Source organism: Halichoeres trimaculatus, unplaced genomic scaffold, assembly GCF_033239565.1.
Source record: "Halichoeres trimaculatus isolate MK-OKI-2021-1 unplaced genomic scaffold, fHalTri1.1 fHalTri1_scaffold_10, whole genome shotgun sequence".
Taxonomy (NCBI): Eukaryota; Metazoa; Chordata; class Actinopteri; order Labriformes; family Labridae; genus Halichoeres; species Halichoeres trimaculatus.
In genome coordinates this window covers 30628544-30655154 of record NW_027437187.1, presented here as the reverse complement: position 1 = coordinate 30655154, position 26611 = coordinate 30628544, and the positions used below count along the sequence as shown (strand labels likewise).

At 40.9% G+C, this 26611-nt stretch overlaps 1 protein-coding gene across 1 annotated transcript in view; it reads right to left on the bottom strand.

Annotated features, from left to right (window-relative positions):
• Nucleotides 1–26350, bottom strand: part of syt12 (synaptotagmin XII) — a 34110-nt gene extending 7760 nt beyond the window's left edge. Inside the window, exons 1-4 of the mRNA XM_074678552.1 lie at nucleotides 25820–26350; nucleotides 8015–8075; nucleotides 7345–7538; nucleotides 5755–6159 (exon numbers count right to left, since the gene is read on the bottom strand). Of these exons, the coding sequence (XP_074534653.1) occupies nucleotides 5755–6159; nucleotides 7345–7538; nucleotides 8015–8060 (645 nt within the window). The 5' untranslated portion in view covers nucleotides 8061–8075; nucleotides 25820–26350. The remainder of the gene's footprint in view (nucleotides 1–5754; nucleotides 6160–7344; nucleotides 7539–8014; nucleotides 8076–25819) is intronic.
• Nucleotides 26351–26611: the final 261 nt, after the last annotated feature.

Below are 26611 nucleotides of genomic sequence, written 5' to 3'. Positions count from 1 at the left end.
ACAAGAACATTTTTATGACATTCTAATTGTTGTTTTGTTAGCGAACTGTTAAATCACGCTGCACATACGCAGAGTCAGCACTTGCTGCGGTATAAAAGGTGCGCAATAGCAGGGGTGAAAAATTCGAATTTTTCATTTTTTAAATTGTCCACAAAGAAATAATCACCCAGGCCTACCTTTTACTCTAAATCATATTTTATCCTTATGTCAAGTTTCGACTGATCCTTTCCCACCAATACCTGAACCTGCTTTGAGGGGCTGATGGAAGGCAGATAAGGGAGCTTTGTGGTGAGCATATTTAAATACTGCAATAATACTGTAAAAACAGTATTATGACAAATAATTTCATGATAGAAGTAAATACTGGCACTTTGGGCATAAGAGTGGCAGAAGTCATGGAAAAGGCTGCCTAACCCTTGTGTCAAAAGTTTGTGTAGGTTTGATCATTCGTGGAGTTTTTTAAAGGACAGAGAAAAATGTAGCATGATTTCTGCATCCCTGGAAAACCCACTGTTGGTAAAACACCAAGATGTTTTCTCAACATGTCAAATTATCTGACCTATCCCTTCGTGAGTTATTTGGTCAGATGAAAAAATGAATCACCAGGAAAAAAAAAGTCTCTTCAACTATCTCCAAAATGACTCAGTTTATCCTTACAGCTGTCTTTGGCAGCAGACACCACTTTCACAAAGAAAAACACAGATTGAAGGCAGTTTGGCCCGGCCAGCTGATAACTGCAGAAACACTCTCTATCAAAAGAAGAGGCTCAGCTGCCACAGGAAGAAAGTGACCAGCAGTTTCTCTACGGACACTGACTTCAGATCATCAGATGCCACATCGAATGAAATGAGAGACCGAGGAAGTTACCAGGCAACTAGTGCATGAGGAGACAGGAGATTCAGTAATATCTATTTTTACACATGCGTTTGTTCTTAAGGTGTGAATTCCAACGGGGGATGTCTCTGCTTGCATACAAATACACTTTAACAGACTGAAACAACAGCTCGTGCTGCGCAAGGTCAGCATGAGGTGTCTCTGATAAATTGAAAGCAACATCTCACCGTCCAACAGAAGAATTGTTCATTCAGAGCGCAGGGTGTGAAACCCTGACCTTGGATCGTGTCTCATATCTTGCGACTGAACAGCATCATAATCATACATCCAGCAGCTTCAGGCTGTGGAGAAGCTGCTGCTGCTGCTGTGTAAATATGAAGAGAGAGATATAAAGCATCCAAAGCAGGCGGCGCAGCACACAAACCTGCTCCCTGAGACATCCACAATGTGAGACAGTCTGGATTATTGCTTGGGGGATCACACGGGGCGACGTGTGCGGTGGAAATGAGGCAATAAAGGCTGGGAGCGATGTAGACAGAGAGAGTGATGGAAGAAAGGGTGACACGTTATTACACAACAAAAACAAGACGCAGCGAGGACATAGAGACATGAGGGTGAAGGATGTGGGAAAGTGAAACAATAGAGATCTCTGGGAGGAAATGAGCGACAGAGCAGGGTTGACCATCATGAGTGCAGCTGATGTCAGCATTTCTCCACCACCGCCTCCATTATTATTACACCCAGTCTGAACCCATTAATACAACAGCACAGTATGCCCCAGTGAAGGGAGCCCTGTGTGTGTGTGTGTCGTCCCCTCGTCAGCCTGAACAAACTGTACAAATCCACAGTCACCAGAGGGAGCGAGGCTGATGACTCACACACACACACCGGCAGGGAGTAGTGCTGTTTTATTTTGGCAGAGTGGAGCAAGGAGCAGAAGGAGAGTAGCAGGAGCAGCAGATGGAGGAATGTAAACAGTTTTCTTTTCCTGTCAGACAGACCCTTTACGATAGTTTGGAGTTTCTTGTGAAATCAGTGAGGTCAGGAACTCTGAGACCAAAAATGAAGAAGACAAGTGCTTTTCATTGCACTGCAAAAAAAATGAAATCTTGTCAAGTGTTTTTGTCTTTTTTTAAGTAAAAATTGTCTTATTATACTCGATATGAGCCACTTTCAACTTATCAATCCAGAAAAATGTCTTGTTTCAAGTTATCAGAGTACAAAAATGAGGTTTGAATCGCTTGTAACCACTAAAAAAATCTACCAATGTAACAAGAAAAAATTGCTTGAAAATTTCCTTGAGACTAGAATAATGTCTCAATACAAGTAACTTTTCTCTTGTTCCATTGGCAGATTTTTTTTACTGGTTACAAGCAACTCAGACCTCATTTTTGTCTTTAAATAACTTGAAACAAGACATTTTTCTGGAATGGTCAGGTGAATGTGGCTCGTATTGAGTCTAAAAAGGAATTTTCTACTGAATAAAGACAAAAACACTTGATAAGATTTCAGTTTTTGCTGTGTGTGGAGGCGTTGATGGCAGTGGCACCTTTGTCTCAAACCTGTGTTTTTTTCCAGGACAAAGACCCTGTTTCCCATGAGCACCTTCACCCACAGTGGTAAAGATGTGACTCTCGCCAAGACGAACAAATCTTCTTTTTATCACTTTTCTTTGTTCTAAGAAATCTTTTTCTCAAGAATGAGACCATATTTTGCTTCTCACTACTAAACTGTGCCAGCCTGTGTAGTGTCGTTCGAGGTGCTCTCAGCCTACGTGATGTAAATAGAGGTACGGCTCCTCTTTGTCATGGCACCAAATCAGATTGGTTTCAAGTCTGTGTGTCAGCTCACACTGGATCTGTTGAGGTCCCGCTGCATCCCTGCTCTGGTAGGTCACAGCAGATATGCAAGAGTCCTATGAGCGAAATAGGAAGTCATGCGTGGAAACCACCTACAAACACACTGTGACTTTCAAAATACAACAAACTGTGTCAAAACCAGATCATTTGTGGCTTGACTACAACAAAAAATGGACGTAATGAGCCCAGCCAGACCAGGAGTCAACAGGTTTTACAGCCCAACAAGAACAAGGAGAGGATTATCACGCTGCAAAAAACTGAAATCTTATAGAGTTTTTGTCTTATTTTCAGTAAAAAATGTCTTTTCAAACTTGATATGGGCCACATTCACCTGACAAGTCCAGAAAAATGTCTTGTTTCAAGTTATTTAAAGACAAAAATGAAGTCTGAATTGCTTGTAACAAGTTAACAAATGGAACCAGAGAAAAGTTACCTGTATGAAAACATTTTTTCAAGCAAATTTTTCTTGTTCCATTCAACCCCAAGTTCAAATTACTCAGGTTCATTTAAATGCAGACATTCAGCAGAATGATTTTCCATAATAATCGTAACTAATTAAGATGTTGAGTTAAATCAACGGAAGTTTCATATTTCATTACTTAGTTTTTTAAGGTAACTGGTTTACAAGCTTTATTCGAGTAAACTCAACTTATCTGTGTTTACAGTGTTGGCAGATTTTTTTTTACTTAATATAAGCAATTCAGACCTAATATTTTGTCTTTAAATAACTTGAAACAAGACATTTTCTAAACTGATAAGTTGGATATGGCTCATATCAAGTGTTTCAAGACACTTTTTACTTGAAATTAGACAAAACACTTAATACAATTTCAGATTTTTACAGTACAGTGGATTGGGATATGTGGGAACTCTTCAGTCTCCCAACTCCAGTTTTCTGGTGCTCTGCAAAGTGCCGGATTAAACACACAGCTGGTGTGAGTCAGTGGATGAAAGAGTCAACAAACAACTGAGTGGACGCATCTGGTGTATTCCTGGGGTGAGAAATAACCAATTTTGGCACGTTAATCTCATTTTAAATTGTGGATTACACTGTAAACCCCCAAATTCAAATCACTCAATTGGATTAAGCTATGAAAACTTAAAATTTGTTTATAAGTTCAATTTTCTCAAATGTCTGAGTTTTCAGTGTTGAAACTGATCATTTCTGAGTTGATGTAACTTTTGTTAATGTTGAAGTAAGCACAACTTAAAATCATTAGTTTCTGTGACTGTGCTTTGTAACCGTGAGTGAGGAGGGGCGCAGTCAATATGAGACCCTGCTGTACTAGTAGACTTGCAGCTGTCTGTACTCTATGTGGTGTGGACTGGCTGTCTGTGTCAAAAGTAAATAAATGCATCTTTTTACATTTTCAAAATTGGCCTAAATAGCATGATAGTCCAGTCAAAAATTTCATTTACAAATATTTTAATCATTAGGCACTCTTCAAAAGTCAATAGATACAAGACCCTGTGCCATGGAGCACAGACCACAAGTCAGTGCCGTGGGGCTCGGACAACCTGTGTCCCCTGAAGAACAACAGTTCAATGTACAGCAGGGTCTCATATCTACTGCCTTCCCTCCTCACTCACGGTCACTAAAGTTATGAAAGTAGAGCTGATTTTGTTGTGACAACGTTTGTAACCATGAGTGAGGAGGAAACGCTGTGGATATGAGACCCAGCTGTACTTTAAAATGTGATTTTATTTAGTTGCTCAAATCTGCTTCACTTAATTCATAAGGCAAATTTAGTGATATCACATCTTTTAGTTTTGAGTAAGGTCAACTTATTATGTTTTACAGTGATATGCAACATTTTTTAACATTACTTTATATTTTAAGTTGTAACAAATAGAGATCAGGTTTATTTGATTTAAAAAAATCAGTATAATGATTTTTCATAATAATTGTAACTACTTAGGATGTTGAGTTGAATTAACTTAAGTTTCATGTTTCATTACTCAGTTTTTTTAGGGTAACCGGTTTACAAGCATTTTTCAAGTAAACTCAACTTATCTGTGTTTACAGTGTATGAACAGGTAACGAGTGATTTAATTATTGTTAGTGCTTTTAGTCTGATTACTTTTATCCTCCATTGATTTTTAAAAGGTAGAGAAGGAGAGGGTGAAATAGGCATTAAATATTTTTTCTTGTCCAAGTTAAATCATTTGATATTTAACAAATTCAAGTATCATACCATTGCGTCCTTTGATTTACAGAGCTGTCTCTAACACTCTTAAACTCTTAACTCAGAACATCTCGTGTTATTTAAACTATCAAATAATTACCCCCAGAAATGATCACGTCTTCCTCTGTGTAACCTCAGATATGTATATAAACTAAGAAAACGTGGGTTAGGTCTTAAAGTGAATGAGACTGATCTCATCTTCTCCTGGTGATACTGAAAGACATCTAATCCAGCTCCCTGACTCCAGGCCTTGGGGCTCAGTCCAGCCAAATGAAACAGGCTCCTGTGTCTGACAGAAAAGGATTGATCTGTCAGGCCGAGGGATCAAACCTCTCAGCCGGAGGTTCATGTCACTGAATCTGCCTAAAATTCAGCTGTGGCCGAAAACTTCAATACAGTTCAAGTGAGCCAAAGCTGCCCTGAGCGAAAAGCTTCAAACTCTACAGACTCAGAGCGACTTCACAGGCATCACTTTCATCTTGAGTCCTTTTCATGAGTTCAGTCAGCCTAGCTTAACGGCTAATTAACCATCTGAGAGGCTTTTCCTTTCATTTTTCCTCTTCACAGCTGAATCTCTGGCCTGTTAACGCGTCTAGTGGCTTCTACGCTCAAAGTCTTCTACCGTCTTTTGTAGCATGAAGGCAGCCAACGAAGAATGTTTCGTTTTTAGAGGACATATGTTTTACAGATAAAGACATGCTCAGGCCTCACTTGACTAATGGAATTGCAGTGGAGATGGTTGTATGAGGCTTTGCTATAAAAAAAGAAAAAACAGAATCAAATCCTGGTTTTGGTTCATTTACTTCACTAATGTCCTCAGATGCAGCATCTCATTTTGCAGGAGTAACAGGAGCAGCTTACAGCTCTATCCTCACCTTTGTGACTCCCACGTTGAGCTCCTCAGGCCCCAGAGAGACTCTGATGAAGCAGCCTGGAAAGTCCCCCTCCTCCCTCTCCAGTAGGTCTTTCCCCTGGTGCAGAGTGATGTGGAGCAGTCCCGTCCCCTGGACCTGATGCCTGGACGGCTCAAACTCCAGGGTCACCTCCAGCTGGCCGACCGTGAAGTCGTGGCCGAAGTTGTTGGCGATGGAGGAGATGGAGCTGAGCGAGTCGGTGGAGACGGATCGGTTGAGCTGGGCCATGCCGGTCGGGTCCAGCTCCCTGCTCATCAGCTCCAGGTGGCCCAGGTCCCTGAAACCATCTGGGGTGTCGCCCAGGGCCAGGCTGGGCTTCCGGCTGGAGGTGGTGGAGGTCCGCCGATGGTTGTTGGCAGCAACTCGCTGTAAGAAAGACACAGACAAGGGATGAAAACATTTACAGGGAGACAGAAACAAAAGGCAACCCCAATTCAAACTTAAATTCTATTTCATGTAATGGTTTATTATGAACTAGATTAAGTTTTATGTTGTTTTTTTTTATGCTGTCCTTACAAAAACAAGCGCTGTCTCCACGAGATCCTTTGGGAAATCCTTGCCTCTGGCTATTAGCTAGTTGTTAACTGTTGCTGTCTTCTTGTTTTTTTTTTTTTCCTTTTTCTCTTTTGGTCAGGTAAGGTAGAGCAAATTCAAAGACTGATAACTGTTCAGAAACCACTACCTGCTGTTTTTCAAACCTGTTGAAACAAACTGATCTTTGATGTCACAGAAATACCACAGCTCCTCAAAGCCAAACAGATCTGTTAGACCATGTCATGTCCTCACGTAGCCGGGTTTCCCACTGGGCAATGTGACATTGAAATAACGTTTATTAAACATAATTTTCTACGTCCAAATCCAGTGTCCTGTGCAGAATGTAAGTTTTTATTACGTCCTTGTCTGACGTCATATGGAGGTCAGATTAACATCTAAGAATGTTTGGATCCATTTTGAACGTCTCATTGACGTCTATATTTGGTCTGCAAATGACGTCCAAATGCTGAACGTCATTACAGCGTCCCAAAAAAAGTCAGATGTAGATGTCAAAATTTGTGCCTATTTGGCACGTTGCTCCGATGTCCAGATTTGGTCTTCGACGAACCGACCCAATACTGAGGTGATCTGCATGTCTCTCTGATGTCCGATGTTTATTTTACGCCTGTCATCTACACGAAACCGCAGATTTACATCACTAAAAATGAAGTTTTCTGAAAACTCTGGCCAAAGTAAAGATTTTGGAAAACCAAGGTTTCTTGTTTAAAAGGGAGATTTTGTGATAACACAGTTTGATGATTCCGTCTTCAAAGAGGAAAACTCAGAATTTAAAATCTTGAATCATCCTCTAAAGATAAATACTCTGAAGTCAAGCTGAGAGCAGATCAAAGAGGATAAGTCTTTTAAACACATGAATCTTTTATTTGAAACTATCGGCTGCAGCTTTAAACTGGAGAGAAATCCTGCTGTTTTTTGATCTTCTGTACCACATTCCTGACAGCAAAAACTTACTTAGTTTTGAAGGTGTATTTTTGAGATTCAGGAATGTAAACATACCTTTTGTCTGACTTCTGAGAAGGACGTTCCATATTTCTCTTGCAGGTATCGATAGTCAAAGTTGGGGAACGGGGACGGCGCAGGAAAGGTTCCAGATTTCCACAACTTCCAGATGTTGAGCCCAGCGACACCCAGCAGCACGAAGAAACCCACCAGGTAGATCCCCACCTCCCAGCCGGGCGGGTTACGCACCACTGGAAGAGAAACCCATAAGTTTGACCACACTGTCTGTTTGATCACTGATCCAGGCCTTTTCATTTAGTGCTGAGATGACTTACTGATGCGTAAAGTTTTATTCGAATCAAACACCAGTTTGGGACACACTCTGACAAAACATGACGCTCAAATGAAACTGAAATGAATAAAACGTCTGAGCATCTCAAACAGCATTTTAGAGAAGCATGACAAGCCAGAGCCGGGCCGGCTTTCTTAAGATGAATTGCACTGGTAGAAGGATCTTGACAGCTCTATCTCTGCTTTTCTAACACAAGAAATAAGACAATTATTGGGACAGTATTTTTGAAGGCCTTTAGCAGCAGATAGAGCCCCAGATGCTGTAAAGTTGGAGTATAAAAGTGTCCAAAGCTGTCAGATAAACCCAAGATGTACAAATCTTTAAATGAAAATCTAACAACCTGATGCTCATCCTCCCATGTTTACAACAACTCACCGCTCAGATGGTAGCCCGGTATATCCCCACTTTGAGCCGAGGACATGGTGCTGCAGCCAGCCTGAGGAGAAGAAACACAACCGTGACTTAAGAGCTTGGAAAAATCGCAGAGTTTAATTCGAATCACCTAGATGAAAAACTTGATTCCGATGAACTGTTCCATCTTAAAGGCTTCATAAGCACTGAGTCTAAATCTTTCACCATCATTTCCCCCAAAACAACCTCTTTATGAGCTTGCAGCAAAAAGTAGCATTTGAGTCTGATGACTCCTGACATTTGCCTCTGCTTCAGAAACGTAAACAGAACAAGACAAATTCACAGTAACATGCACGAGTAACAAAGGGATGTCAAGACCCAGGTACAGCAGAGGGACAGATCTCTGCAGGTTTACAGATAGACTGATAAACAGTCAGTCAACCAGACAGGAAACCAATGAGCTGGGATTGATCGGGATAAATCCATGCAGACCTCACACACACTTTGGCACCACTGGTCTTGCAGGTTAACAGATAATACAGCAACAAATGAATGAAAAATGTGAACTTTTACATTTTATTGTATTGTATAAATAATATGTCAAAAAACAACATTTGAACTGTGCATGGACTACTTGAATGAATCATAAGCTCTGTACATTCTGCAAACTTAACAGCTGATGTCTTAAAATAAATAAATTTAGCATGATGTGAAAATGTGAAAAAACAAAAACCACATCAGAGGACACAAGACCAGATTAAAGTTATGAAATAGTGCAGAAAAGACAAAATTCAGGATGCTGGATAAGAAATACTTGAGGCCAAAAATTTTAGTTGCAGGCCAAAATAGCCTTCATGAAAACTTAAGACTTTAAATCAGCTCTACTATTTTACCATGTTTGCAAAAGTTCTGTCTGAAAATTACCTGTCACAGTTTTACACTGACACCAAATGGAGCATGTGCACACTGCAAAATTGGAAATCTTATCAAGTGTTTTTGTCTTGTTTTTAGTAGAAAATTTATTTTCGGACTTAATATGAGCCACATTCACCTGACCAGTCCAGAAAAATGTCTCATTCAAAGACTTTAAAAAACGAAATGAGGTCTGAACTGCTTGTAACAAGTAAAAAAAAAATCTGCTAATGGAACAAGAGAAAAGTTACTTGTATTAAGATGTTATTCTAGTTTCAAGCCAATCTTTCTTGTTCCTTTGGCAGATTTTTTAACTTACTGTTACAAGCAATTCAGTAGGACATCAGACTTGACAGCTCTGGTTTGTTCCCGCTTTCAGCACTAACCTCATGACAACTGCCCCCCAGGCTACTGCAGGTGGCAGCGCATGAGGCTCCGTTTGGAGAGATATTGAATATTTTTTTCTTTTTGTTATTTTACAATACGTAAGATTTACAGGAGAATGCTTTTATAGGAGGACGGTGGGAAAGAGGGGTAAAATATGGTAGTTTCCCAGCCAAAACGGGGGACTTGGCAGCTAACCGGCTAGCTTGCTATTTGGTCACATCCACCTCTTTGCACATCTCTGGCAAAGTCACCAGGGGCAGTTTGGGATTTGAGTGTCTTGCCCAAGGATGAAGCATATGGACAGCTAAACTTGCGATTGAACAATCAGCCATTTGATTGGCAGATGAGTGATTTTACCTTAAGCTGTACATGGATATTCTTTTAGTAGCCGTTTACACAAATGCGGTCTTAGGGTGCAACGCAAAAGTATTGTTGCATTTCAGCCTCGTGTTTACAGAGGCACTGCATTCCCTCCTCACCAAGATTCAAACTTTTAAAAACAGCTTCCAGAGTAGAATTTTTCCACTTTTGCTGTGTAAACAGTAAGCTGGCATTTTCACTGGAATCTGAATCTGCTGGTTGTCTCTTCACAAAATGTCAACTTCTGTACTTAGCATTCCCCAATACACCAGATAATCGGCCCAACTCTACTTCAGTGGAGATCAACCAAAAGCCGCTTCTGGACAAGGCAGTTATGGCGCCAACTACAGGCCTTGCATGCTTAATACAGTGTTTTCAGTCTCTCAGCATTTCCATGTAAGTGTAGAAACGTCATGCAAATGAAGCCTTAATCCTTCGATGCTGTGACTGAAGTCTAAAAAGCTCCTATGAGGAACTTTCTGTCAGTGTGGATTTGGTGCCCTCTCTGGACAAAGAGGTGAAGCTTCTTTTTGGTGTTATTTAAGTTATATTTTAATATAATTTTGCACCTTTTTGAAGAGGATAGGATGATGGACTGAGCAAGAAACTGGGCGGCCTGCTATTTAGGTGTGTAACTCCACGTCTTGACCAAACCTGTGCCCTAAGGGGACTTAAAAGAGAACATTTGACTGCACACGACAAGCTTCAAGTGATCGAGCACAGATGAGCTGTAGTGTACATGTTGTAAAAGAGGCTCTACAGCTTTAAAATCTGACAAATATTAAGTGAGACGGTTTCCTCAAACCTGCTCTCAGCCCTCTGTGAGGTTTCTGGTTTGAGCCACACTCCCTCTCTGAGCGTGCAGCTATTAGGTTTGTTTAGTTTGCAAAAGGAAATCAATACCATCTTCATGGCACTTTCTTAAAAATAGCAGTGGGGGCTGTTTTTCAAGAACTAAAAGAAAACAATATTTTTCTGTGACCTTCTCTTCCCACGCAAACTGAAAAAAAAGAAGAGATGGTTACTGGCGTGTGACTCATTCCTCCTCCTCGACTTCGTGTTGGAATCTCCCCATATCTGAGCGGCTCCGGGGAGCATTACACTAATGATATAGAAAAAAGCTGGACGAGGGTGGGCCTAGGGGGGTGGGGTAGGGTGGGGGGGCTCAATTCTGCTGAGCGCTTTGCAGACCACGACCATGCAGGCCAATTAAAGCGGCTGACGCAGTGCAGGGTCCACTGACAGCTGCTGATGTGCCATTAGCAAAGCACGGGGAATCTCTGGCAGCGAGGGGAGCACTGAGCACCTCCCCTCCTCCCCCACTCTCTCCCCTCCCCTCTCAGTCAGCCCAGCATCCCTCTGATCTGCTCAGATCGGCTTATGGTGACAAACGAGCGGAGAGGAGGTCCAGGGGAAGCTTGGGAGAAGAAAGAAGAAGAGGAGGAGGAGGAGAGAATGGATGACACTGTATCAGACAGATTTATTAATAACAATGAGGCGGCGTGGGCGCTCTGGTCGCCTCAGTGGGCTGAAGGCGGAGAGATACACACAATGATGTCTAAGTAAACTGTGATAGGAATGCATGTGAAGATATGAAATCACACACTCCTCTACTGCAGCCTTGTAGAGTCTATTAATGTGCGCTCAGTGTCAGCGGATTAGGTGATAAGAGGATTAAAAGGTGTACTCATCCTTTAATAGAGAGGTTTTCAATTTGTTTTCTCACATTACAAAAGCAACTGAATGCAGCATCTTGATGACCTCCAAAAGCAAAGCAAGATTATTTATACACGCTCATTTTTAACGCCTCTATCCTCCGCCATCTGGCTGCTGTCAGACGGAGCTATTGACAGCTCGCTGCACAGAAAGCAACGCTTTTGTTTTTTACCCTAAGGAATCTCACCGAGTGAAAAGTAATTGGTAGAAAAAAAGCACAGTGACTTATCCACAGGTTAAACACCCGTCTGTAGCAGCACCACTGGTTTGTGGGGTCTTCCAAGGCTCTATATCGGGCCCACTTGCGTTCTCTGTATACATGCTTCCTCTTCCTCTTGTTTCTTTTCATTGCTTTCAAATTTATCTGCCAATAAAACTAATAAACTCGGTGAAAGCTTCCTTAATCTGTCTTAAAGATGTTCAATCATGGATGGAGTTAAACCTCTGAGTCTCAATGAAAAAAAAGGTGAAATTAGTATTTTGAGAAACCTATCTGCTTTAAGGCACAAACAGTGTAACTGTCCCTTTAAATCGGATCCTCTTCATATATAAAATCTTACAGAGCTCCGCAGCCGAGCTCATTTAGCGCCTGAGTGATGGAGTCTGTGTTTAAGTTTAAACGGAAGTTTCTGAGTCTTGAGTTAATTGAGCAGGAGTGTTTCCTCTTAAGAGATTTAACTCATACATCTTCTGTAATTTCTACTTCCCATCTCATTCTCCCAGGACGCCCCCGGGTGATGGAGCAGTCTCTTACTGGCAAATTTAGACTCCAGCTTTCTGGTCTCAGGTTCATTTGTTAGGAGGAGTTGGAGTCCAGCAAGAGGAGTAAAAGTTTAAAAAAGAAATGTTTTCTTTTGACAAAGTTCTTGCGTTGGAGGTACCTGATTATTTAAAAAAAACAGATACTGAATCTGGGCAATGTCACCATCTTTGAGAAGATATCGCAACAGGAGCAGGGTTTGACATTATTCAGTGCCATAACAATGTATTTTAGAAAAAGCTGTTTGGCATTGGCAGAGAAGATATGCATGTTTCTAACAAATGTGGCTCTGCATTAAAGGGGTGTACGCAGAGCTGTGTACGATTTATTGCCAAGGGGAAAGTTACAACAGATAAATAATCTACCAAACACACATTTCCTTAATTTTTGCACTGTGGTTGTTTGCCTATTTGCAGACAGAGGAGCTTGTTCCAGGCTCAGATCACCTGCACGCCGCCTTCGACAGAGAAGACCGCAATCACACTTGTGACCTTTACTGCTTGTTATCCTGTCTCTCCCCCATTTTCCCTGTCACCATCTGCCACATAAAACCCAAACAGGAGCGTTCAGAGAGAGCGATGGAGGCTGTGTGTGTGAGGAGGCTGTGTCCAGATTCTCTAAAATGAGACAGGAGGGAAATGGGCGAAAGAGGGGATGATTACAGCATTAAGGAGGACGGAGCTGCTTCTCTGCACAGTAATGATCCAAAGGAGGAAGGATACAAGTCTCAGTCTGCTTTATTCCAGTGATATCAACACATGTGGATGAGTTTTATCGCATCTTTTCTCTTCCATAGATATGAGACAGCTCATTAACACTCTGCTGCGAAGGAAGAGGTGAAAATCCACATAAGAGCCTCTCCACTGAAGTGTGGTCTTCACGCCTGCTCGATCACGGCCGTCTCACTTCTTTAGATTTATCTCGCAGCGCTGCAGGGATTCTGTCTGATAGCATTCCTCCAAAAGCGTAAAGAGACCGTCTTCCCTCGGTACTCACAGAGAGCAGCCGAGCAGAGGACGCTTTTAATTAACAAGATACGCGTGAAATGAATCCCTCTACATGGTGTCAGCTCGTGAAACAGTGAGGAATGATGGGCAGTGTGTGGAGTTTGAATAATGTAGCTGTAAAAATTCTGTTTTTAGGAAAGGCTGTGACGCCGTCGAGGAAAAAAACACCTCAAAGGATAAATCAGAGTTAAGGATAGAGCATGGTTCCTCTCACAGCTCACATGTCACACTTACTGTCTGAGGTTACTCTCATAATAATCTGTGTATTAATATTGAATGATGACGTGTGTTAGAGCTGGATGGACTTATTAAATCTTCTTTAATGGTACTTTTTTTAACAGGCAGGATTACAGCCGTTTAAACAGAACTGAACACAGTGATCAACCTTCTGATCTCCATAAAAGATGCTCTGTAATTACATGAGGCGGCTGAATAGTGAGATGAATCACTCACCCTTGGCGCCGCAGTCATACAGCTTTTCTCTGTATTCTCAACCTTGTTTTAAAGATAAGCCTTTGAAGCATATTGGTACAGTTCGTACAAATTCTTTTCACAGCACTCAAGCTTTACTAATGTGAGGGAGACTTTGGGTATAGTCTGAGAGGCTTTAAAGGCCATTTTTCAAATATCACATTCACTATTAACATTCTGTTGAATCATTCAGCACAACAGTCCAAAATGAGTAAATGTTCCTTATTCACACATCCTAATGAGAAGCCTGAGGTATGCTACTCTAGCAAATTGGTTTTCAGGTTGTTTCCATTCCAGTTATCTGATGGTAAAAATCTTAAAAACAGACTGTTCTGAACCATAACAACAAAAAAAGTTGAAATATCTCAGGAGTCTGCTACCTTGACTTTCATAGGGGGCATTTTGCCTCAGCTCACCTGGATTTAGATCCTCCAGGAGCCACAAAATGTACTTTATCTTCACAATGTATCATTAAGTGTATCATCAGGGGTATTAAATTCTCTACATAATTAAAATCTAGTGTATCATTACCTAAACAAGAAGTAATTTGAATTTATAAAATTGTACATGAAATGTATGAGTTTTTTTTTTATTTTTAATAAATTTGGAAATAATTCAAAAAAAGATGGAAATTTAAAAACAAATCAAAGAGATTGCAAAAAAATAAAATAAAATTCTAAAAATTTGCAAATTTTTTTTTTGAAAAACAACAACTCTTAATTCTATAAAATCACAAAAATTGCAAACCATTCGACTTGTAATAATTTCCTAAAAATTCCTTTTTTAATTTAAAAAGAAGCAAAAATGTAAAAAAAAAACAAAAAAAACCAAAACAAAACAACTTTTCAAGATATCAATAAATTAATAAATAAATAAAATTGGAATCCAATAAATTTTCAAAAAATTGTGAAATATTACTTACATTTGATAATACATATTGATCATAATGGCCAACTCATCATTTTTTTTTTCTATTTTTAATAAATTTGAAAATGTTTTAAAAAAAAGATGGCATTAAAAAAATCAAAGAAGTTGCAAAAAATTCAAAAAAATTGAAGTTCTGAAAATTTGCAAAAATGTAAAAAAAAAATTCTGTATTCTATGAAATCACAAAATTGCGAACCACCTGACTTTTAATGATTTCCTTAAAATTCCCTTTTTTATTAAAAAGTAGAAAAAAAAATAAATTAAAATAATAATAATTATTATAATTGAAATCCAAAAATTGTCAAAATTTGTAAAAAAAATATTACTTAAATTGTGCATGTGCCCCATGTAATTTGGCTACAGTCCTCAAGGCAGCAGTGGCTGGTTCAACTCCTGACCTCAACCCTTTGCAGCATGTCTTTCCCAAAGACTATAAAATATAGAGATAGTCTCTGTGATGTCATCCACCTGCTTCTGAAACACAGTTTTGAAGTGAATTGTCAGCAGTAGCCACATTGGAAATGGGAAAATTCATATATTATGGTGCATAGCATAAACATGTAAAACATTATATTTCTAGCTATAGATAAAAAAAAGCGTTTGCATGCTGTATGTTGGTTTTATGGATGGATTTTGATCACCGGATTCTCTCGAGCTGACCTGAACCCACTGGTTTGTTTTTAGATTTTTGTCACCTTCTGCTCAGCCACAAAGTGTCTCTTCTTCCTCTCTGTATCTGGGTGTTAAAAGCTTCTCTATTCCTTTGCTGCTCCCTTCTGTGGTCTCATGCAGCTCTGCCAACACAAACCAACGTGACTACAGGGAGGAAACAGACACTGGCAGGCAGCCTCGTGTGTCCCCGGCAGCTGAAGCAGCTCGAGCACGAAAAGCCAACCTGACACATCTGCTCAGAGAGACGCAGAATCTGCACACTGCGTGTTAGTTTACCACAGCTATGACATCCAGGGAGAAAGAAAGCAAGATGCGTCCTCTGTTAGGGCTGCATGTTAAAAGAGATCCGATCAATAAGAGCAGACACACTGATTTATGTCCACACACAGGTTGAGAATTAATGAAGAGAAAAACAGAAAGAAGAGGGTAAGATGAAGAAAACAGGAGAGGGTTGATTTTATAAGAGGAGCAGACACAAGGAGCAGCTAGAGGGAGAAGAAGAAGTAAATGAAGGAGGACGGGATCACAGCCCTGTCAGCTGCTCTCCTCTGACTCCTCCTCGCTTGCTCCTCCAACAACTGATCAATCAACTTTGCTTTTAATCTCGCCCAATGACTCATAATCAAATTAACCCCTCTGCAGATGCAACACTGCACAACAGCCTGTGTGCAGGCAGCTCAGCAATTTATTTCTCTTCCCGTCTCCTTCTGCTTTGTATCTCCTTACAAGCGCCTGTTTACATCCCAGCTACACTCCGGCTCTGCTCCTGACAGCTCATTTGGTGCATGCTTTGAGTAAAAGTAGCGATCATTTGAGATGTCAACAGCTGATGCAAAGATCAGTCAGATTAATTTCTCAGCGCTAGGACAACAAACCCTGATCTCAAACTCACTTCAGGAAAGCAACTTCTCTGTTTGAGGTTGTTTAAAGTAAAGCAAGAGGAGATCCGTGTCGATGCTAACGGGCTGATGATTTGTTTACCATGCTCACTATCTCCAACTGACAGTTATTTTATGCTGTGATGTATCGTGCTGAGAGGGAAACATAGTTGCAATTAAGAGTCCAGAGAAGAAGACCCGAGTGGTTTGTGAAAGTGTTATTAAATCCTGCTGATGAGCTCACTTTATCACCCTCTGAGATCCTCTGATGCGAGGAGGTGGGTGAGGAAACAGCTTCAGATATGAGCTTAGTTTATCTGTGCTCACCAGAGACAAAACACAGCTGAGAGTGATGGAGAAGTCCAAAAATTAATGAACAAACTGGAATGTGTTTATTAGGTGTTGGGGATCAACCTCAGGGAGCATGAATGTAAGGATTATAGATCAGTTTTAAGGAATCCAGAGCCATTAACTCTGCCTCACTTTGGCCTTAAAGGAAAAGTCTGGAAATCACTAAAAACAGTGAGGTAAATCCTCTGGGGGTCATGAATCTGTGGGTTTTTAGCATTGTACAAAATAGTAGTTTTAACAGAAAAACATAAACATTGATTAGTGTTTTTCAATAAGAAATTCCAGAAAATTTTAGTTCCTGGTAAAACATTCCCAGGAAGGACATAGTTCCTCTGGCCATTATGCAAATCAGGACAGACGTATAGTAATGTATAGTAAAATAAGTAAAGTAAAGAAAGAGTAATTGCACTGTATTGCCAGACCAGTAGAAAGCAGAAAGACAAAAACAAGGCCATTAAGCAAAAAATAACACCATAGAAGCATAGACTGTTTAACTAAGCAAGGCACTCTCCCCGACATTACCCGTCTTTTCCTGAAACGGATAATGAAGCGAATCAGCTGTCGCGGCCATATTGGAAGTGGCAAGGGCTTCGTGTACAGCTATAGGGCGCCTGTCAGTCACGTGATCTGAGCTTGTGCCTCCGATTGGGCGAGCTTGTGATCTTTATATCCTCTAAACTGCTGAGTTAAAAAAAAGTGAGTGCCGATAGTGAAATTAGCGATTCAGACAGGAGACGTTTTATGAACCAGGCTGTAAATAGGTTAATTTCTGCTTTGTAAACCTCTTTTTTTGGCTTGGTATGTATGTGACTTCTAGTACTTCTGGAGCCAGCCTCAAGCGGACACTCAAGAAACATCAGATTTTAGCACTTCTGTACTGCCTTATATTCTTAGACTGGAGGTTGCCGCTTGCATAGAAGGTAAAGACTAGCTAGAGTTGTTATGTGTAGCACCACAGTTAATCTGTTAGCATGGAGGATATCCAGCTAGTTTTGATCACGCTTTAATGCACTGCAGATGGATTTGTTGATACTTGAATGAAGACAAGCACTAGTGACAGTTTCTTGGTGTCAGAACGCCTTACACTGCTTTGCTTGGCACAACAACAGACCCTTCAGCTGTCTAAGATGAAGTAGAGACACATTGATTGATTGATGGCTTTCAGTGGGATGCATCCTTCTCAAATAACTTTGAATTATCACTAAACATTGATCTGATGCTGATCTGATTAATAGATTCTGACAGATGAGTATATAAAACTAAACTAGGATGCACTCTAGAGGACTTCTCCTGGTTTTCAACAGCTGTTGTGAACTTAATATCCACTGACAGGTTCAGCTGAAGGTCTCCAGTTTACAGGGTCACTTTTTAAACTGTAACACCAGGAAGGAGACACATTCACTCTATCAGACTCAAGGAAGACCACAGTTCACAAGTTATTAAACCAAGTCGGTCTTAACTGGGGGTCTACCTATATATTATACTATTACTTATAGATCATGCTATCCCACAGGCAAACACTCCAGGTGGTGTTGCCAGACCTTGGGATGAAAATAAGCGACCAGATCTGAGGAAGCAAGCCCAAAACAAGCACAGCAGGTGACTTGCCACATTGTGTAAATGATAAACCTCTTTATAAGAGTAAAAATATTTATTTTTGTACGCAGTGGATTGGCAGTAAACACAGTCAACATAAAAGCATTGACTAACTTATTGTTTTAACTTTGATTAAAATAAAATACATGCGTATTATGCATAAATAACAAAAAAATGATAATAATACAATAAACAGTCAATATAAAAACTTTAGATTATTTAATTTTTCAGCAACTACAATTCAGAACCACAACTTACAAGATTTGGAAGCGAAGTTACAGAAAAACAAGCTCAAAGTCACTTATGATAAGCAGACTTGGCAACTATGGTGACAGCCTCAACAGATGTAAACAAATTGTTGAGCGTGGCCACATTAGCACCTGATGATTGGCTAGGTAGCATATTAAAACTTCCAAAAACAGCCTAACCAATCAAAGGGGCCCCTTCACACATGGGGCCCCTAGGCTGCAGCCCAGGTAGGTCTGTGCATTAAATCCGCCCCTGGTCATCCAGAGTGCACCTAGACCCCCATTTGCTCCAAATGGACCAGAAATGGTACCATTCACTTGTGCTTCGTTTGTGCTGCTGTGGTTTTTAAGTTATTACACACTTCAATTTCTGGAGATGACTTCACCGCCGGAAATGCTCTCGTGCTGGTGCTCTTACTTGTTTTGGCTGTTGTCAAACAAAGTTCATCTCATGCTACCACGCAGAGTAAATTGCTACTTTTGTTTTTAACTTAATGTACCTTTGTCTGTTCCTTTGCTTTTTTCATACTCCAAGCACCTGGAATGCCATCGTTGCAGGATGAACTTCAGGTAAACATGTTACACTGTTGTAGTGTTTTTTACTTCGACGAGGCAAACTCTGTTTGACCGCAGCCAAAACAATAGCACCTGCACAAAAGCATTTCAGGGGTTACGTCATCTCCTGAAAATAAAGCATGTAATATCCATAAAACCATTGTGGCACCAACAAAAGTTTGTACAGCACAAAATCAGCACAAATAAACCAAAAAGGAACTATAGGGGGTGGATGACATCATTACCAGAAATTAAAGTGTTGATAACTTAAAAAACGTAGCAGCACAAACAACAACTGTTACCGCACAAACAGCACAAATGAAGCACAAATGAAGCACAAAAGAAACTGACTATTTTTCCTAAATTTTGCGATTGGGTGTCATCTTATTGTGGACCAAGGAGAAAATAAAAACACTGTGAGTGCTCCACCAATCAGGAACGTTTAACTTGCAGGCCCCGCCTACCACCCCTGAAGGCCGATTTCAGGAGTAGACTTATGACTTCAGAAGTAAGTTTAGACTTTCAAACCTCAAACTCTGGGATAAAAACCTGACTCCTCTTTGTTCAAGATGATGTTTGCACTTCAGTTTAACTCCGAATGGAAGAAATGGAAAAGGCACGGCTGAGAGGAACAGCAAGCAGAGAAATGTTTGACTAGTTTGACTATTCAGACAAGAGTTTATCAAACAACTGTTACATAACTAGAAATGGATTTGTCTTTATAAATCTGATGGTTAAATATTTTCCTTCCTCCTGCCAGAGAGAAACACTCTGTCAGTTTGTGATGAGCTCAAGAGAAAAAGCAGACTGAGTTCAACTCTAAGAGGTGGACACACAGAGGGAGCTGAACCGTAAAAACACAGGAAGATGAGATAAAGCACAGTCAAATTATGACACATTATTTTTAGAGCGTGCTGGTTTCTCACACATGGCGTCGAAGTTAATTAGAAAAAACTTGCTGAGTTTCTCTCATTTTTTCTGCCTTTGCTTGGATTTTTCCATGCTGCTGATTTTTCCTCACTTTACAAACTCAAAGCCTCACTCTGGAACAAAATCCTGTTTTAACAACCACAAACCCACCTCATTACTCCTTTGATTAACTGCTACACAATTAGGCTAATACAGGACAGAGAGCTGAAAAAAATGTCCTTCAGACAAGATTTACTCCGTCTGTAAAAGGGTTCATTCACTCGCAGTGATCTGGAAGAGGATGGAATCCTAAATTCTCCAAAGTGGGGACGAGCGGTGTTTTAAAGCCAACAGCTGCATTGATTATCTATTAAGCAGCTGCAGTCAAATCTAATGGTATCTGGATGGTAACACGGTTTTTACATTCTGCATTTTAGTGTTTGGGTTAAGTTGTGCCCTACATTCAACTTTTGAGAAATTAAAGCCACAGTAGGCAACACTGTTTTTTTCAAAATAGCAAACTTTGATCATCAATCAACAATCCGTTAAAGTTAGAAATGGCTCTTATTGTACTGATTTGTGTCAAAGTGCTCAATTTTCCTCAGAGTTTTAATTGGTTTTATTTTTTGCCATTTGTTTATGTTTATAAAAAGAGAGGACGTGACATCATGATGGCAGCTATGTTGAAAAATATGAACTCCTGCAGTATTTTGTATTGAGGTAATGCTAAACAATTTTGGGGTAGGCCATTAGAAAATTTAGCTTAATGTCAACACCTACAGGAGTTTTTTGACTTTTTTACAGTTTCTGCTTCACACACAACCGTTGTAGGCTGTTCCAATCTGAGGGATCTCTGATGTTTAACCCAGGAGTTTATTGAGTGTTTTTGCGAGCATCAGGGGTAGAGCATCAGTCCTAGCAGGGTCGCTTCTGTGCATGTCTTTAGGTTAAAGTGACAGTGCCATTCTATTTGCATTCTATGATTAAAACTTGAAGATCAACATCAACTACTACCTGGCCAAGACAGAGACCAACCAAGACAGAATGAGAGCTTTTCAGCCTAAGTTCCACATTGTGTATGTGAAAGATGTTATGAGAAGGATCTGTTTTAATTGCACTCCCTCGCCACCTTCTGGCCTGGAGGCTGACACACACTGTGGTAAATTTCCTTTGGCGAGGTGTGTGTGTGTTTTGGAATTAAATGGAACAAACACATTTTCTTTGTTCAAGACAACTTTTAACTGGATACAACATGCAGAGGTAAGGTATTTATCAGTACAGTTACGTAGCCCTACAGTTTGAATCGTGACATCAACCAAACATTGTAGTAGCTGGCTATATGTAGTGCTATCGGCAGCCCAGTGCTCCAGCGTATCTTTAGGCTAATGTGACAACCAACCAATATTCTAAGAATATAAGACAATGCGGGAGTGCTGAAATCTGCTGTTTCTGGAGTGTCCACTTAAGGCTGGCTCTGGAAGTACTGTAGGTCACAGACACACCAAGCCAAAAAAAAGATGTTTTCAAAGCAGAAATTAACCTATTTACAGCCTGGTTCGAAAAACGTCTCCTGTCTGAGTCGCTAATTTTACTGTCGGCACACACTGTACGGGGGGTGAATTTTTTTCTGACTCAACAGTCCAGAGGATGATAAGATCACAAACTCGCCCAATCAGATGCACAGCTCAGGGTCACATGTGAACAATGGGCGCCCTATAGCCAAAGCCACGACCAATATGGCCGCGATAGCTGATGTGCTCCATTTTCTGTTTCAGAAACAGACAAGTGACATTAGGGAGACTACATCCATGTTTTATACAGTCTATGGTGGCAACAAGTAAACACTGTCAGTTTGTAAGTAGTTCAGTAGCTGTTTATATTTAGCACAGCTGACAGCCCAGTGCTCTAAGATGAGTCTGTAATGTGTAACTTTAGTGAATCCTGGTTAGCAATGTCCTGCCAGTCATCTCCCAAGCAGAGCTAACGTAACCTCACTCTTCATTTTATTGATAGACTCTCAAGTTTGAACAGACCACTGCAGAATAACTGCTGACTGTGGGTTGGGATGAACGTTAGCGCAAACCGCTTAGCGCCTGTGTTAGCCTGTAGCTCAGGCCTCATCACTCTCTTGTTTATCTTTCTTCTGCTCTTCTGTCCTTTTTCCGACAGTTAGGCTCCTGTGTCCACCATCACAACAAAATTAATCACAGAAATTGTTTCCAGCAGAGAAAAACACAGATATATCTTCTCACTACTAAACCTCACCAGTCGGCATGGTATTGTCATAAAGACCTCAACATGCTGTAAATCAAGGGAATTGGTAAACTAAGAAGTAGCATTTTGAAATAGCCTGTAATACTGTTGCTGATAATCTCATTTCATAGTGTGGATTACAATAAGGCATATATCTAGAAGGGAGACTTTTTCAAGATGGACTTGAGCTTATATGGATGGACTTGAGCTTATATAAGATCACTTAGAAACTCCAATTTAGAGCCAAGCAGCGAAACCCAATGTCAGTGTAAGTGCTAAAAAACTGCAGTTCTTCAAGATTCCACCTGAGACTGGCAACAGAAACTCAAGAAACCACACACCAGGTCAAAAAAGACAATTATTACAGCAAAAAATAACCCTGTTTATAGACTAGTTCCAAAAAATGGCAGGATTTTTTTCATTACTAATAAACTTACAAGTTTTTTCCATTTACGTGCATGACTTACTTCCTGTCACTGTTTGCAAAGAGGGTAATGCTTGGTTTCTACTTCTGTGTTGAATCTATGCTGTAGTGGCTCATTGACACTTATCTGAAACCCATGAGGGCAGTGTCGTCTGCTTGCTTTTTCACAACAACTTTGAGCGTATCAAGTTATATTGAGCTGATACATGTTGCTGTTTATCAATGTGTGCAGACCTCTGTGTAGGAACAGGGGCTATGCAGACCTACAGAGCAGTTGATCTCATGTAGCTCCATATTTACATGACAGACTTCACACCCTTTGATCAGTAGCTGTTATCAAGAAACCAAAGCATACTCACCATAAACATCAAAATGTTCATTTAAGATAAGAGTTAATGTTCCAACCAGCTTTATGTGTTGTGTTCAAAGCCTGATAACTTTTCTGGGTCTCAATCTCATAAACCTGATTCATTCTGCCACACTTGGTTTTATGGTCCTCTCTTCATCCTGCTGCATTTCGAGGCATCTCCAAGATAAGTGAGCTGTAGCAAAATTTGGCAGCAAACCGGTTGGACCACCGGCGTTCATCATAAAATGAGTCAATCCATTACACAATCTCTCCTGGAAAATATTAGCTGTGATACATTAAGGTGTTAGCCATCTCAGGAAAGAGCATTTTCTACAGGCTGCGTCTGAGTGCTCTCAGTTTTCTTAATGTAATAACACTTTTCTGCTGAGGAGTTCAGCGGGGACACGAGGACGGGAAGGTGGGGGCGCTGCCTGTGTGTGTGAGTGTGTGTGTGTGTGTGTGTGTGTGAGTCAGAGCATGTGTGTGTGTCAGTAGGGGGAAGCCCTTGACATAGAGCGAGAAAGAGAGTTGGAGGTAAACGAATGGCTCAGATGATTGCGAGTGCTGGTGGAGGAATTGAATTCTGAGCAGGTCGTATTTCAGCCAGGCGAGGCAAAAGTCCCTGTGACACACACACACACATAAACACACACTCACACTTTTTACTTCTACTGTAAAGCCTTTTCACACAGCACCATTAGAGAGCTGTGGGGAACACACTCGAAGAGCTGGAGAGGACCCAGATTGTGCAATCGTGTCAACAAGACTGATTCTCTTTTACCTCCAGCATTTGAAAAAGTCTCAAAAACCAGCTATAGATCTCTGAAGTGAAGGGTTTTTGTGATGCAAAAGTGCTTTTCATTCCAAAAGGCACAGCTTCGAGGGAGAGGAAGTCTGCTCTGACGCCCACATGTCTTTTAGCCGTTAATTAATACGGAGGCTTTCAAGTTAATCAGTTAATGACTTTTTTGTCAGGAGGGACACAGAGATGGAGCCAAGATGTATGAAAATGATCAGCTTGGATGGCTCTGGGAAGAAAAATGGTTTTAAAACCTGGACATACTGGGTGGACTAATGGTTGACTGAAGTTACAGCAATTCAGGCAAAGCTGTAACTAAAAGATTCATTAACACAACCTGAAAACAGAATCCTAGAGAAGTGTTTTGGTGTTGATTGCAATGACACCTTTGGCAAAAATTGGTAGTGTTTTTCTGAGATAAAGACACCATTTCCCATGAGCTCTTTCACCCTTTGTATCAAAGACGTGACACCTGTCAATGCATGCATTTGTTTTGGAACAAGACAACTATTTAGTTAGTTAGTTAGTGGATCCTGGTTACCAGTTCTCATCTACCAACTCCAACCTCACCAAGCAGAGCTAACGTAACCTCACTCTTCATTTTATTGATCGACTCTCAAGATTGAACAGACAACTGTAGAATAACTGCTGACTGTGGGTTGGAATGGACGTTATCACAAATAGTTTAACCCGTGTTTTAGCTTGTGCTCTATCACTCTCCAGTTTAACTTTCTTCTGCTCTGACATCCTGTATCTTTTTGACAGTTCAGCTCCAATGTCTTTCTTTAATAACATGGACAGATCTTGCCTCTCACTGCTAAACTTTTCTACCCAGCATAGAGTCGTAATAGGGACTTACAGTCTATATGCTGTAAATGGATTTGTGTTCAACCTGACCATGGATTCTGAGAAAAAGCTTTTAAGAGCAACCAATCTGATGCAGATAATCTTATTTTAAATTATAGATTATGAGCAGGAAAGTATATAAAAGGGAGACTATTTCAAGATTGCCTAAGCCCTCACAGTTCCTTTAACCCTTTGACTCCCACCTTTTTTATCCCTTTAACTTTCACTTTTTAAATGCAAGGGATATGAAGTGTATTTAATTTTTGTTGTACTTACAAAAAAAAAAAAAAAAAACTTGAAAAAATTTAATTCTTATTTTTTATGTTGCTGTAGCTTTAAGAATAGAAACAAACAAACAAAAAAACAAACAAAAAAAAACAAAAATAAAAACAAAAAAATCAGAAAAATTATTCAAGCTGCAGGGACTGCTGAACCAAACAGTTGAGAAGTTAAAGGGTTAATGTATTTTAATCTATTTTTCACCACCACAGATCAGACAAAGGTTTGGAAACAATGACCATACTGAAAACACTTCATGGATCAAAGTAAAAAGTTGTGTTTTTGCAAGCTCTCACAGCCTGGAGTCAAACAGTGTGAAAGTACTGACAGATTACAGTGAGGACTTTACTCTTGCAGTAGTAAACTCACTCATCCTCTAATGTAGGCACATTTTTCATGCTTTAACTTTTAAAGTTAAGTTTGTACTTGATGTGATATGGTTCATACACAACTCAAATAAAAAGCCAGTTATAGACAGAATGTCAGAATGAAAGAGTGATTGTTTTGGTGAAAGAGCCAAAAGTCAGGAACAAAGGTTTAAGAATATGCTTCAGGCCTAATGATTAACAATTTGCCAAAAGACTCAATCTTGTGTTTTCTAGATATCATGTGCACCTCAAAAAGCTAAGCGAGCCTACTCTGCAATGAAAAAGCGAAATCACACAGCTATGAAACTGCTCTCTAACCCTCTTAAAGTTTTTAATAGGCCACAGTTTGTGCTCAGCTGAGTGGTGCTGAACGGACAGCTCCCGCTGCTCCTGGTGCCATTTGTTATCCCTCCTTTAGACCCCGGAGCCACTGAGGGCTGCTGGGAACATCGACTCGCTTTCCCAGCCAATAACCTGCTTCTAGTTCGAGTCTGCTTGCTATGGGAATCAATATTTGGGTCGACTGAGTGAAAAGAGCAGAGTCGCGGAAATGCCGTTGCCAGAGCAGGCTTCCATCCCGTCTGCTGGGATGTATTCACAAGCGCAGCTAGAGCCTCAGTGATCCTCTCAGAGTAAACAAAGAAGCAGAGAGCAAAAAGACGCATACAAGTCCCGAGTCTGGCTGTAAGGCATGTTGCGTGTGGTGCACGGAGGAGCGCAGGAGCGCAGGTCGAAGGGCTTGAGTGAGCACGCATTTCTTACCCGGACTTTTCTTTTGGTGCAGTAGGGATGAAGATGAAGGAGGAGGAGGGGTAGAGCAACTCCACCGCTCTCCCTTCTTCAGGCGCCGCTCTCCATTCACTGACACCGGTGCCGGTCCAGTCTGTGTATCCCGGGGAGAGGAGGAGGAGGGGAGGGATACGGCGTTCACACTCCTCCCGTTTCAGATCATCCGAAAGCGTTCAGACGCGTCCAGCTGGAGGAGGAAGAGGAGAGAAGAAGAGGAGCTGAGCAGGAGGAGCGGGAGGAGGAGGAGGAGGGTTTATGTTCCAATCGAAGGTGTCAGTTTGTGTGTGCTGCAGCTCGCTGGAGTCTGAAAAGCTGCTGCAGGAGGCATTTCTGTGAGAGCCGCAGCTTCACCTTCATCCACCGACTGCAGGAAGAAAGTCCCACCCCTGCAGCGAAACTTCACCCGCCGGGCCGCTCGATAACGAGACCACCGCCTCCTCTGAGGCTCCACAGCAGCACTGAGGAGGACCTGCCTGCTGCACACACACACACACACACACACACACACACACACACACACACACACACACACACACACACACACACACACACACACACACACACACACACACACGGTCTTACGCAATGGGTGCTCAGGGGGGAGACTGGGAAGGGAGATGTGTGAAATGTACTTCAGGGACACGCAAACTTTTCAAGTCGTCCTCATCCTGACGCCCACAGACCCCCCCAGACCCCTAAACTGATAAATCCTGTCCCTGTAACAAACCCCATCTCCTCCCCTTCCTCCCTTCTTCTCCATCATGT